Consider the following 15,114-nt stretch of genomic DNA (forward strand, 5'->3'; position numbering starts at 1 on the left):
GTGTGTGTGTGTGTGTGTGTGTGTGTGTGTGTGTGTGTGTTCTGTGTGTGTCTGTGTGCGTGCGGGTGTGAGGGACTGTAATTTTAAGTATCACCTATAATGTGTATAATGTGAGCTGTTCTCTTGGATTGATTTGTTTAATTTTACTTTACTTACTTATTTTACTTTACTTAAGCTACCGCAAAAAAATATTCAAATCACAGTATTGACCTATAACACTGACTGTTCAAAGGACTGTTTTTGTAATGAATTTTGTGTTGATGTATTCACACTGTCACATTAATTATGTATGACAAAAAATCCCATCAATTCATATATTATGAAAGAATTTATATATAAAATATATCAACAGATGTGCTCGTTGATAAAGCCTTTATGTACAACATGTGTTCAACTAGCTCCGAGCATCACGATTATTATCACATAATTATACTACGTTCGAAGAGCAGAGCTCGCGGCGCAACGCGTATACTTTCTGCTGCGACGCAATGATGACGTGTGATGAAGCCGATTTGACTGAGCACACAAATGATGAACGGAAACGCCAGTGCGCGCGCCCTATATTAATCTGCTCCAACCCCAGCATCAGCACTACTCACTGACAAGCGGACCGCAGAGGCACGAGGACGACAGCTACAAATGTTTATCTTAGATATGTTTTGCTACTTTTGAAAAAATATTTTAAACTAAAATTACTTAATCGAAAATATAACTGTGATTCTTTCTTTCCTGCAGTTTTCCATATCCAATGCGCAAGACGATGGCCATCTTTTGGTGTGTTTAGTTGAAAGCGTCTGCGACTGTGCGTTCAACTGCGGAGTTTTTATTTGTTTTTATATTATTTGTGGTGGTTAAATAATTATTTATAACTTTGTTGTTCCCATGCGGTTTTCGGTATTTCGAACACGATGTCCAAAGCCATCAAATGACTGAGATTTGGATTTTATAGAACGCCTTTTGATTTGGGACGTCAACGACTCGAGGTTGAATTATAGTTGTTTTTCATATTACAATTTTTGTCAGGATGCTCAATTTAATTGTTGGGATTTTATACCTGGTAAGTGGACGCACGGCGCGCGCCAACGAGGGTGCCACAGGTAGCCGCTTCGTCTGCAACGCGATCCCCCCGGGAGCGGAACCAGGTTGCGGATACGGCCCCACGGGGAACCGCGTTCAAAGCACGAGCCAGGTGGAGGACGAGTTGCGGAACACTATCATCCAGCTCCGTGAGACCATACTGCTACAGAAGGAGACGATCGTCAGCCAGCAGGGCACAATCAAGGAGCTCAACTCCAAGCTCGCGCGCTGCGAATCGTCCGCGGACGACACGTCACAGAGCAGAGCTCGGGGTCAGGGCTCGAGACGTAAGGAGTACGGCAAGAACACGATGGGGGACCTACCCCGCGACCCCAGCGAGACCATTGACCAGTTGGGCAAGACCATGCAGAGTCTCAAGGGTCGGCTCGAGAGCTTGGAGGTGAGATTGCGCGCGCCAATTTGTTCATCAATAACCAAAATATAGGCCATTGTTGAATCTGCGCTACGTTTCTATCTTGTCGAAAGTTTTTTCTCCCCTTTGCCTCTGACTTGTCTCATCCTGTTAAACTAACAAACATGCACATTATCCATGATATGCAGCAAATAAAACCTCGCGTGGATTTAGCAGGGTCACCTGGTAAGCTTGTCAGGTTCACTCAACGCTTTGCAGCTGCGAGCTGTTTATAAAGCAACATGCACGCATTGGAAAATATCAACAGACATGGTGTCAAAGGTTTAATAATTTCTGTTTTGCATCAAGATTGGATGAAAGAAAAAGGTTCTGCACATACTAGCCTTTTTCACCGCAGCTCATTTAAAATCCTAAAGCGCACACACTAATCTAAGGATTAAAGATAAGGAATTCATTTGCTAACATGTCAATTATTCACTTACAAAATAGTTTTCAATGATTTGCACTCAAATGCAATGCTCTAGTTTTGTGTTGCATGTGCTCCAGTGAGTTTTAATCTCTAAAGACCAAACATCTAACTGTTTTTTGCAGTCTTTTTCACATGCCTCAGTAATCCCATTCATAAAATATTTAGGTCATTACCAGACGAGAGCTGCTGCTTTGCATAGTACATCCTGACAAATAGCTGTTATCTCCTCAGTATTGCCAATTATGAGTCATGTGATTGAGCTCCAAAGATGTGAAGTAGCAGTCATGCTCAATCCGAATGAATAGATTGCTTCTCTAAATCTGTTTTATTTTCTCTCTCTCTCTCTCTCTCTCTCTCTCTCTCTCTCTCTCTCTCTCTCTCTCTCTCTCTCTCTCTCTCTCTCTCTCTCTCTCTCTCTCTCGCTCTACAGACATACACTCTATATCTATCTCTCTCACTCTTTCACATACACAAACACACACACAATTATTAATTACACGTAAACACACACATATTCTCTCTCTCTCTCTCTCTCTCTCTCTCTCTCTCTCTCTCTCTCTCTCTCTCTCTCTCTATATATATATATATATATATATATATATATATATATATATATAATCTACCACTTGCAGACGCTCTTGTTCTCCTTCTCTGCAGAATCAATATTTTTATACTTTTATATTTTAAACTACTTGGTCAAGTTAATCTCACTAATAACATGTAGTGGACCTTTAAATTCCTCAACAATCTCTCTCCCGCTCATTATATCTCTCTCTCCTCTCTATCTTCCACACACATACCCTTCTCTCAATCGCGCTCCATCCCTTCCCCTTGCTTCACCCGCAATTATGCATGATTGAATGCCTTAATACCCCGCCCCCCCCCCATCTTGATCAAATCAAGGATGTATTGCAGCTGTCCACTGGAATATGGAAGCCATATTTTCCCATGCCTTATTGATGTCGTCCCCATTGATCTTCATCTGCTTACCATATAACGATTGTTGGAAGGTCGATACTGTGGCATACTACAAACCCAGCCAGCCAGCCACGCTCTCTCTCTCTCTCTCTCTCTCTCTCTCTCTCTCTCTCTCTCTCTCTCTCTCTCTCTCTCTCCTCCATCGGTAAACATCCATTTGGCAGCATTCAGATGGAATTCAGAGTGAAGACCTTGAGGAGTTTGGCTTCGCCAGTCCTACAGATATAGAGAGAGAGAGAGAGAGAGAGAGAGAGAGAGAGAGAGAGAGGGTGACAGATGGCGTTTGGATCAGTGCCATCTGGATTATTCAGCAAGGTTCCATTGTGTCAGGCGAGATTAATCATCGTCGAGTGTCACACAGTGTTTGAGGTGGCACAAGGTGGAGGTTCAACATATGAAGCACCTGAATTGACTTTTGGGAAGTGATGATGAGTGGACCTGAGTAGAGCGTTTGCGTCAACGGAATCGCCTATGCTCACTCATTGCGCATAGTGTAGCAATCCAGAGAAATATAAATCCTATATTAAGGAGTAATATCCTATCAAGCCAGGTGCTATTCAAACCTGCCATGCAGGGTTCTTTTAACGAGGAATCTGATTTGCTTTACACTTTTTCTGTAGGTGCTCCCATTTCGATTGTCTTCCATGATTGCTCAGCCTTACTTGTAAGTCTTGATACGTTTATGTTTGAACAAAAGTATCTCCTTCAGGACCACATGCATACGTTCACTGCTCAGCGTAGCGTTGATATGGCGTTATAATACAACCTGAGTGGTTTGAAGGAAGGATGCCATTCCATTCAGGAGGAGGGGTATGAAGGTCTAGGCCTCCACAGGGACTGAATGGAACGCGGCCTGAGAGGATCGCGTGGCTGCTATTGTCAGTGTCTATTCATTCAATCAAAGCTCTCGTTTTCTGTCTATTACACAAACTCACACTATTCAATCCTATGCTTATACTTCCTCTCTGTCTGTCTGTTTGTCTGTCAGAAGGTTGGTCTGACTATCCTGAATCATTCTTCCATTTTGTATTTTTCATCTTCTTCTGCCTTACTTGAGCTATCCGTCTGCCTTCCAGTTTGTTTTATAGGACTGTACGTCTGCATACTATTCTAGTAAGCTGCCTTTCTATCTGGCTGCTTCTGTTCTATAGTTCTACAGGTCTGTGGTTCTGTTATTTTGTTGGTCTACAACCTCCCCTTACGCCTGCTTTGAATGTGCAAATATTGGCGACAGAGAGGGAGGGACTTCCATATCTGTTACAGTCCCATGAATGGGGGGAGAAGCGAGTGAGGGGGAAGGACTTCCGGGGAGGGATATCCTTTCTGTTAAATGTTCCAGCTATTACTTTGTCAATTGTTTTGCGAAAGAAAAGTTGTTGTTGCTGTTGTTTTGTTAGCAGGAGGGACCAGAGCTGACAGGATATAGTCGATAACACACAGCACCCTCTCCCGGCCAAATTTATCTACGTGTTTTTCTGTCCACCTGTCTGTGTTTCTGTTATTCTATTGGTCCACCTCCAGTCGCTAACATCCTTTCTCCCCCTTCCTCCTCTCAACCTTGCACCTCCACCTCACCCAGCAGCAGCAACAGCAGCAGCTGCGTCTCCCTGGCACCAACCTGTCATTGACCAGCGGTGGTGGAGGTGGAGGTGGCGGGAGTCCAGTGGCATCCCTGCCCCCCCTGGCCCCCCTGCCCACAGAGCTGCGAGAGTTGCTCCGCCAGCGGCTGGAGGTGTTAGAAGGCCAGCTGCTGAGAAAAGTGTCTGAGCTGGAGGAGGAGAAGAGTCAGCTCCTGAACGAGACGGCTGACCACCGCCAGCGCACAGAGAACACGCTCAGCTCTCTGCTGGAGCGCATCACCGAGCTGGAGAGAAGTAAGGATTCAGATTCAGAACCAGATTATGCTTCTGATACACTTTCAAATACAAATTCAGCTTGAAATTCAGATTCAGAATTAGTTTCAGAACCGATTTAAATTTGTTTAAAAAATGTCTGTATAAATCTAAATTACAATTACAAATATATTTGCAAGCAATTATAACGAGGTCTTGAAATATGGCGAATATGGTAATATGGCATTTGTGTGCCTGGTTTACCCGGAGTAAACATATCAAAATAATCTCCAACAATGATTCTAAAGTATATATGGTCAAGCCTTCAAAGTCTTAAAGTGATGCACACATCATTGGCAATGATGTGTGGACCCATACAAGGCCCATCCTGTGTTGGAGAGAGGCCTCGGTTTGGATAGGCCAACTTCAAACCAATGCATCCAAATTTCCCAATAATTTAAATTTGGCATGGGTATACAATAGAATCTCCTCTTAGTAGACGTCTTTGACAGCCAAGCCTACATGGTCTTAACGCAAAGTTATAGCTGTTTAAACATCGGGGATATGCATATATTTTACTTTAAATTGTATATACCCGCTGTCTTTGGGCTTATTGCTATGAGTTTAAGACCATATAGTGCCACAGTCACCTGGTACATGCCAAGTTTGCAGCTTTTATCAACAACAGCATCAAAGCAGTTTTTTTGTGGGTGTTTGTTTGAGTTGAAGCCATTGCATAAAATCTAAATGGGCTGACCATATGGGTTGCACATTGAAAGTTATTCATCATGAGGAATGGTGCATCTATACAAAAGTTATTCATCTTAGACTTTTCTAATGGAAATGGCAGGCTGTTGAGAATGTTGAACTTCATTTTACTCCAAGCCTGCCAATTTATACAACATTTGAGCATGTCCACTTTGAGATATATATATAAAAAAATGAATACTAATGAATGCAATAGGGTTCCTACGGATTTCGTAGGACCCCTAATTACAATTAAAGTACCCGTACGCATTCTGAAAAATTGTCTATCAATAGCTAGAGAATCATCCTCGATGTGGATGTTATCTATCCATCAGGCATCAAGATTTAAACTGAAATAGAGTTTGTAATGCTTATCAACATCATATCTGCTGGTAAAATAGGGGCCTGTTAAGACACTAATTAGCTGTGTTTTCTATACAAGTGTACAATCCTACACTGTTGAATTTTCAATATTTTTATTTTTTCCGTTCTCTCCCTGGGCTACTTTTTGGAGCTACACCTCAGTCTTAAAAAAGTTGAATCTGGTAGCAGAATTTGCAGTTAATTAGTTTAAGGAAAATTCAAGGGCACGTTAATACTTCAGGGTATCTCTTTGATGTTAGACATCCAAATTAACACTTGAAATGAATTGCCTTCCCCACAGGAAGGCCTATTAGGAGTCCCCATAGTCACTGGACACTGCTTCCACCTGCCTCAAGCTCTGTTGTCTCCATGTTTTAATGTTTGATATCACAAAGCTTGAGACAAGACAAAATAGGCTAACAAATGAGGACTTGTTAATGTTACCCTTTATTAAACATTTCAGGCATTGAACCCCTATTATGCCAGGCTGCACACATTTCTTAATTCTAGAGCTTGTGTGTTGCTTTCAATGTGAGCAAAAAAAAAAAAAGCGCTGAAAAATTGCAACCGTGCGGAACAGCAGCAGCTGCTAATGGCTAATGGGTGCTGTCGGTGACAACGTGCACAGCCCTTTCCACTGCTGGTACTAGTGCTAAGCTAATACAGTTCAACCATAATGAGGACCACTATCTTATTCTTAGCACAGCCCTGCTACTGCTGCTGCTGCTGCTGCTAAGAAACCACTACACTTGAAGGACCCCAAAAGCTGTTGGTGTAATGGTTACTATGGAGGTTACTATGGAGTCAGGGATAATTCTTTCCTCTTTTGATATATATACTTGAGGGCATTTGTGTTTGTGTGGAAACGTGTGTGTGTGTGTGTGTGTGTGTGTGTGTGTGTGTGTGTGTGTGTGTGTGTGTGTGTGTCTGTCTGTATGTATGGGTGTTTGTATTTGTGTTCGTGTGTACTTGTGATTGTGTGGGTTGTCTGTGTTTTAATGCCTGATATTGCTCCACTTCCTTTCCAATTTTTTCTCTTTTTGTACATTTCTTCCTCCCTCGCTAACTCTTCCCCTGAGATCCCTCATTGATTATTTCATCTCAATCACCGCCATCCAGTAGCTTCTACTTGCGTGGGGTATTTTGTGTGGATTGGTGCCAAGCAATTTCTTGACCGCAAGTTTCAAACGGTCATTTATCAATACTGAAATCAATACCGATGAATCATTTTACTGTCATCCTTGATGTGATTTGTATAGCCCTGGCCACCTGCGCAATCCGCTGTTTGTCACTCACTCTGATCATCAGATCCATCTCTCATCATGGTCGCCTTCCACTTCAGCAGCTGGAGACTTTCAAGCTGTACGGTGGACGTCGCTGCAACCTCATCTTTATTCAAACAATAGATTAGAATTAGATTAGAGAGATGAATATGAAACAGATAACAGCTTAATTAGGTGAGTGCTGCATGCAGCACTGAACTATTGTTTTATCATGGGTTGTATTCTTCCTTTCTTTATTATTCTCTACAAACTTTGGGACCTATCTCCTTCCTCGATTTTTCACCTAGAGACAACATTCAAATTTTAAAATGTTCAGAATAGCTTGGAATCGCGTCCTTCTTTTCAGATTTTTAAAATATTTTATACTTTTTAAGATATTCTACTTTTAAAATACTATCTTTTTTTAACATGGGAGTCAATGGGAGATCACCTGTTTAAGACCTAACTAAATCGCTTATCTTCGTTCAAGCCGTTTAACAAATCTACCCACTTGTATCTTCAATAATATCCAAACGTAATTTCGATATAATTTTAACTTTATTCAGAATCAGAGTTTTAGTTTCATACCAGCTTCGTTTTCAGTTGGTCTCATTGATTTACGTTGAGCTGGAGCGTGAGGACGTTCAGCAAGGTTGCCAGATTGGGCGTTTTTTCCTGCTCTATTGGGCTACTTTAATCACGCAGCGGCTCGCTATTCTCTTCAACACACACACACACACACACACACACACACACACACACACACACACACACACACACACACACACACACACACACACACACACACACCAGCAGTACAGGGCAATACATTTGACCTTTCAGATTCTTCAGTTCAATTAATTTTATATTTCTGCACTTAAGCAATACTTAGCATTTTTCATTCAGTTGTCACTTTATTTGTTTCCAACCATTTACAATTTCTTAAATGTTGTGCATGTTTACACTGTTTATCCGTTTAGACTTTTGAACTTTTGTTCAAATACCTTCACTTGATTCAAGCCATTTAACGTTTCTTTATGTCTTAATCTACGTGGCTTTATTAAAAAAAGTATTTTCAACCTCACTTTGCACTACAGCACTCACCGCATTTTCTGCAGGAAATGCATTTTCTAGTTGTAATTGTCATCAATATCGACAAGCATTTTTGTCTTCGTCGAGAGCTCACATAAACCCACATACAGTATATCACACCAGTATTGACATATTTATTGTCTAATGCATGTCCACAGCCAACAACGCTTTCAAGTCGCCGGAGGACTTCAAGGTGTCCCTGTCACTGCGCACCAACTACCTGTTCGGCCGCATCAAGAAGAGCCTGCCGGAGATGTACGCCTTCACCGTGTGCATGTGGCTGAAGTCCAGCGCCAGCCCAGGTATCGGCACCCCATTCTCCTATGGCGTGCCGGGCCAGGCCAATGAGATTGTGCTCATTGAGTGGGGGAACAACCCCATCGAGCTGCTGGTGAACGATAAGGTAGGCGCTAGGGCTGAACGATTAATCGAATTCAAGCTGACATCGCAATGTAATAGAACACGATTTTCAAATTGCAAAGGCTGCGATAAAAAGAAAAATATGTTTATTTTTTACACAATCTAACCAGTCAGAGGGTTGGATATGGAAACACAAGGCCACGTGGGTTCAGGTGTGTGCGACGCTAGCCTCCACTCACATGATGATAACGGAGTTCATAGGGAAAGATATGATCAACACGGTGACCATGGACAGATGTACGGCTTTGGTAGAGACACATGATAAACGGACCAGACTCGAGGTGTTTTTTTATTGTCTCTGACCTGTCTTGGACATATTACAAAAAGTTTCATTACTTCCCATAGATTTGCGTACACCACCACAAAGAAAGACCCTAAAAGGTTTATCAAGGGTCCATGATGATCGTACGGTGACCTCCCCAAGCCCTGCCCACTTCCTGTTTTCTCAGGGGGGATGTGTGGAGTGTCTTTGGACTCATTTCAGGGCAGCCTATTGGCTCCCCCCAAGCTGAATCCTTGGCGGAGGTTTGTGCTCTAGTGAGAGATTTCATAGTATTTGTTTTCCGCTTGTTATTTTACTTTGTGTGTGTACTTTGTGTGTCATTGTGTGTGGTTGTTATGTTCTTGTTCTTGTAGTTGTGTAGTGTTTTTTTCTTAATTGAGCCTGGCAAGATGACTGCCGATGTGTAGGAGTGTGCGGGCCAGCATATGGCTTGATAAACAAAGCCTTCTATAGTGTATGGATAGTAGTAAATAAGGAAAGTATCGAGTCGTGTTTGGAATTTTTTGGATGTTGGGATGCTTCACTGTATCTCAGAGGGACTACACAGTATGGGGATTTAACACAAACCCTACGATATAATCATATTTGTTTTGATTGGTGACTTTTTTGACATTGAACTATTATCAGATATTTTTATTCATTTCATTATTCATTAATTGATTTTCTTTGGTCATTCTACCATAGATTATTGTAATGATAATTATTATATTGCTATTATTATTATATTTCTAAGTCGTAGTAGTCATAATAGTACTAGTGGTAATAGTAGTAGTAGTAGTCGTACATTTAGTCATTTATAAGATGGTTTTATTCAAGGTGAGTTACAAGCCTCAAGGCTGAGAACAATCAAAGTAGGGCTGGGCAATTAATTGAATTTCAATCTCGATTTCAATTTTAAAAGTAATCGTTTGAATAATCGTGATTTCAATCTTGACAAAAATAATCGTGATTATGATTTTTTCCATAATCGAGCAGCCCTAAATCAAAGTATGGAATCAAAATAAGAGTCGCTACAGATGACCTAGTTTTAAAAAAACAAGTGGACAGAGTTTAGAGTAGCCATGAGAGCAAAGTGTTGTAGTAGTAATAGTAGTAGGGCTTTGTAGTAGTACTAGTAGTAATAGCAGTAGTAGTAGTAGTAGTAATAGTGGTAGTACCAGTAGGTTTACTTCTCAAGCCCCTCGCCCTCTAGAGAGTGAGCTCCTTCCTTCCTTCTCTCAGTAGTCCTGATTTAATTTCATACGGGTCGCTCATTTGGCCGACCCAACTCCTCTGGCAATACTTAACAGTGTTCGCAAGGCCTTTTATGATTATTGCATGGAAATGAAAAGCGCAAAGACATTTAAGACAGCATTTGTCGAGCCGTTTGAATGTTTAATTGTGGATCTCTTATGATCATTAGATGCCATCGCTCTGAATTACACACATTTCTGTTCGTTACTTAAATAACATTTGTTTGTGTAAACCGGGATTGTAACAATACTTATTTCCCTGTCTGTGATGCCAGAGAGTGCTAGTATGGGTGTATCGGACGGTGCTGTTGGTGGAGCATAGTGGTCAATGGAGGGCTTAAAGTGTTTTCTGTTCCCTTTTTGTGCCCCTTGTTTATTATTGTTATTGACAGGGAGCAGATTTCAACCAGCTTTTCTCTAGACATCAATAACACATAACACAGAATGAAGAAAATGTAGGGATCGAACAGTGAAAGAGACAGAGATGACAAAGAGAGAGCGAGAGGGAGAGACTGATAGAGAGACTGGTAGAGGGTGTATTAGAGATCAGAGAACTGTATTCAAAGTGTGTGTCTGTGTCGATGTACAGTATATGGGCATGTGCAAGTGAAATGCGAGCATGCATGCGTTGTGTTTGTGTGTACACATGTGCGTGTGGAGGATGGTAGCAATCAATGAACCATGCGTGCTCAATATGATAACTGTATGTAGCACATCCATGTGCTGCATTTATTCATGCTATTACAAGGTTCCCCTGGGCACATGCTCTTCGCTGTGTGTACCATTTATAACAATGCTTATAATAATCTCCATGCAAAGTAATATTGAGAGTACTGCAGTATAGACCAGTATAGTCTGACTTTGTCCAAAAGGTTATGTGTCCATGGTGGTAAAATGATTTGCAACACTGTGTCTGTCCTGATTTGAATACAGTAATACCAATGGTAAAGGGTACATTTTGTTTGTGAATTCTTTTAAACATGGTAATCGGTCCTATATGATCTTCAACATTGTTATATGACATTTTATCAGTGTTACTGAAATAGAGTGAAATTCTATGTTTTTACCAGTTTCCAACAACCAATTTTGAAACATTCCACCCTGCTCCGAACATAGGTAATGCTGTTTTTATGACACCAAGTGCCCCTGTTATCCTCCTCCTCTTCATGGATGTGTCAAGCTTTATCTGGGCATTAGTAATGTTGATGGCAGCGTCCGAGAGAGGCTTAAACCCAGACATTTATAGTATTACGCCACTTGTTCAGGGCAACAGTTGATTTTGATGTTGGTGTCCATGAGAGAGTTAGGTTTCTAGTACCCTTAATTATAACTTTATGGTGTATGGCACATGTCATAAAGCTCATTATAACGCTCATAAACAACAACGTATTAAAAAAGGTGGTGTGTCGTAACTATGGGGATAACACACCCCCCCTCCATCCTAGAACTCTTAGCCCAATTTTTTTTTTATCCCATAGTTTGTCAAAAACATGATCGTTTTTTATCTGGAACAGTAATTTAGAAGATTGCTTAGTAGCTTCTAACAAGAATGTTGAAGATGTAGGTCATTAAGCAGCAGGTAAGGATGGGGCATCTTGTCCTACTTCAAGGTTTTCTGCTGTCATTCGTGTTCGAAACCTAAACCTTTCTGTCAGAAGTAAATCAAACTCTAATCTCACAAGTCAGACTTAATTTTTGTCCAATCACGTTGCTGGATGCAGGTATCTGTAAGCATGTAAATGGCGAACACGAACACGGGCCAGCGCTAGTTAACTGTCAAACAGTGTCTGTAAGGTTTCATATATAAAAAAAACATATCAGCGTGTAGACTTGCCACTGTAGAAATACACTTCACCAGCTCACGCAAATGAGAATATCTTGATAACGAAAGAGGAAAGAATGCATAACTCTGACCCTTTCTGTTTTGGCTTGGCTCTGTGCTGCACTCCCCCCCCATAACTTAGTAGGACTACTGGATACGACATTAGCCAAACTCTCACCACTATATCCTACCACCATTCAGATTAGACTTCCCGGTGACGTTTATTGGCAAGTCCTTCATGTCTTCTGAGCTAAACCAATGATCGATGGGATTTCATTTATAAAGGTTTGCAACTTGCTGAAGAAGGACTAACGTTGACACTGTGTTCCCTGGCACCCACGCAATGTGACCCGCACAGCTTTTATAAATTGCACATTTGGTCCGACGTGTTCCACATTTTCTGTATTTTGTTTTCAACGTGACAAGTAAATCCACGAGGATTAGCAGTCTATTCAGAATTCATATGGTGAATGAGGTAGCAGCACCATACTGGGTGTGTTAGGCAGGGATCAGTTGTGTATCCACAGCTTTTTGTCTTCCATGAATACTAAGCAACAATCAACAACGCAAGCAATCGTCTAACCTTTCAATGAAATGCTCTACACAGCGTAGTGTCAATGTTTTCGAGTTTGACCATAATGTTGAAACTTGAACAATTACAACAATCGATTGTGAATGAGTCTTTCTCTATGAAATCGAATGCTTGTCCATAACATATGAACCCTGGTTATTTCTGAGATCCTCCGATTTTATTTAATCCTTAAATGTTCCTTTGAATGTGAATCCACTTCCACAGATGCTGTTGGACCCAATAGATTTGATTTGAAATAACTGCAAATATTAGAATATAGCATTATCTTGAGGACAAAACTAACCGTTCATGAGCCACAGAGTAGTCACATATCCATTTTTTGCGCCTTCCCCACTGTGGACGATGCCTTCGTCGCAAACACGGTGTGATGATGAGGGATGCCTTCATCGCAGACACGGTGTGATGATGAGGGATCCGACTGTCTTTTGATCTGCAGACAAAGCAGAGCTCTACCACCAAAGGCTCCTTTCAGAAGCGGTTTGCTACCTACTGCTCGGAAGGCTGTCCATTATGCATGGTGGCTGATGACAATAACAATCAAAGTGTTATTCAAAATAGTGCGTGGCCCATGCGCCTCGTCAGAGGGAGAATTCTGCTCAGAAGGAGCCATCTTTCTTTGACAACTCTGTCAGATTGCCATCCCACGTCGCATATTTTATTTATTATAGGCAAAGTATCTGATAAATGCCTAAATACCGACAGCACACACACACACCTGTTCCTACTCTCTCTTTTATAAGCCACCTTTCTATTGTCCGGTGTGTAGGTGGCCCAGCTGCCTCTGTCTGTAGGCGATGGCCGCTGGCATCACATCTGCATCACCTGGACAACCAGGGATGGCTTCTGGGAAGCCTACCAGGATGGAGAGCGGCTGGGCACTGGGGACAACCTGGCCCCCTGGCACCCAATTAAGCCTGGAGGAGTCATCATCCTGGGCCAGGAGCAGGTGAGACCAGGAGGGGAGGGGGGAAGGAGAGGTACGGGAATAGAGGCTGAATGATAAGTGTGTGGTTGTTGAAAATTTAGTATGTGTGTGTGTGTGTGTGTGCGTGTGTAAGCCTGTCTCTTCCAGTGTGTGTCTGTGTCAGTGGGTAATTTCAAGTCTGTGTCTACTCCAGTGTGTGTGTGTGTGTGTGTTTTCCAGTGTGTGTCTTCGTCAGTGTGTGTGTCTGTGTTCCGTTCTGTGTGCCCCCCCCTTGGGCCAGAGGTGCAGAACAGGCGTCAAGAGCAGCAGAGTCATTAGGGGCTCACTCTAGCATCTGCACAATCAGCGACACGTCATTCACCTTCTCCCCCCGGCCGGCAAATCTTATGCAAAACACATCATAACCATAACTACATTTCCCTCTCCAGTGTGTGTGTGTGCGTGTGTGTGTGTTCATGCTTGTGGGTGTGTGTCCATGCTTTTGTGTGTCTGTGTGTCCAACACGCAAGAAGCACTCGCACACCAAACTTTAAGGGGATTATACTTATACTTCCCTTATACTAGTTTATACACTAGTGGTTCTCTAAGGGGTTGCGGAATTGCAGCAGCGGAGGTACAGGTGGATGGATAATTGCAGGAGTTGGCAGGTAATGCAGAGCAGGAGTCAGGATTTTATTAAGTCAGGAGGAATTGATCTGATTTGCTGCAGTAAGGAAAAAATATAGAGATATGATGGGGATGTTGAAAGATTGATGTTTAATGTTGTCTCCACATTCATCTATCTTTGCCTCTACCTCTATGCCCATCTATCTCTATCTCTATCTCTGTCTGTCTGTTTCTATTTATTTCCCCCTCCCCTCTCCCCCTCTCTATTATCTCCCTTACTTTCTCTCTGTTTCTCTTGGCCCCTCTCTCTTGCACTCACTCTCTCTGTCTGTCTCCGTTTCCTGTTTCTCTCTCTCTATTGCTTGGCTGCATGTGTCTCTATCTCGCTCTTTCCTCTTTGCTCTCCTCCTCTCTTCTCTCATCCCCTACCTGCCTCCCCTCCAACTACCTCCCCCCCCAACTCCCCCACCTCTGTCAACCTCCCCTCCTGCACCCCTCCACCCCTTCTCAACCTTCCCCTTGTCCCGCCAGGACATTGTGGGCGGTCGCTTCGATGCCACCCAGGCTTTCGTGGGCGAGATGAGTCAGTTCAACATGTGGGACCGGGTGTTGCGCCCCGGGGACATCATCGGTATGGCCAATTGCTCGGCCTACATGCCCGGCAACGTTATCCCCTGGGTGGACACCAATGTCGAAGTGATGGGCGGTGCCACCAAAGCACCCCTGGAGATCTGCGAGGACCGTGCATTCGATTCCTAAAAGAGGAGGGTGATCGTGATGACGCTGACGATGGTGTAAAGGAACTGTGAGATGAAGTGGAACGGAAGCTCCATTGAGAAAGAGTGAGGCCCTCGAATAAAAAAAAGGGGGTTTTGTTTAGGGTGACACGGTGCTGTGAAAGCAGAGTCACGTGGTTTGGCTCTGCTGGGTCTAGGTGCACACCGTTTTCGGTCGATAGAATCCTATATTTTTTTGTGTGCAAAATATCCAAACCCACCAGGACTACGCTCCACTACCGGGATCACATGACTATGTCATGTG

General features: G+C 42.6%; 1 protein-coding gene across 1 annotated transcript; it reads left to right on the forward strand.

Annotated features, from left to right (window-relative positions):
- Positions 1 to 1,024: 1,024 nt before the first annotated feature.
- nptx2a (neuronal pentraxin 2a) lies at positions 1,025 to 14,832 on the forward strand (the record flags this gene model as incomplete). Its single annotated transcript, XM_079746560.1, has 5 exons — positions 1,025 to 1,477; positions 4,477 to 4,771; positions 8,352 to 8,596; positions 13,309 to 13,488; positions 14,605 to 14,832. 5 exons carry the CDS (start codon positions 1,025 to 1,027, stop codon positions 14,830 to 14,832), a joined length of 1,401 nt encoding a protein of 466 aa, XP_079602686.1.
- Positions 14,833 to 15,114: the final 282 nt, after the last annotated feature.

This window comes from Pollachius pollachius (assembly GCF_949987615.1).
Source record: "Pollachius pollachius genome assembly, chromosome: 11".
In the NCBI taxonomy this organism is placed as follows: Eukaryota; Metazoa; Chordata; class Actinopteri; order Gadiformes; family Gadidae; genus Pollachius; species Pollachius pollachius.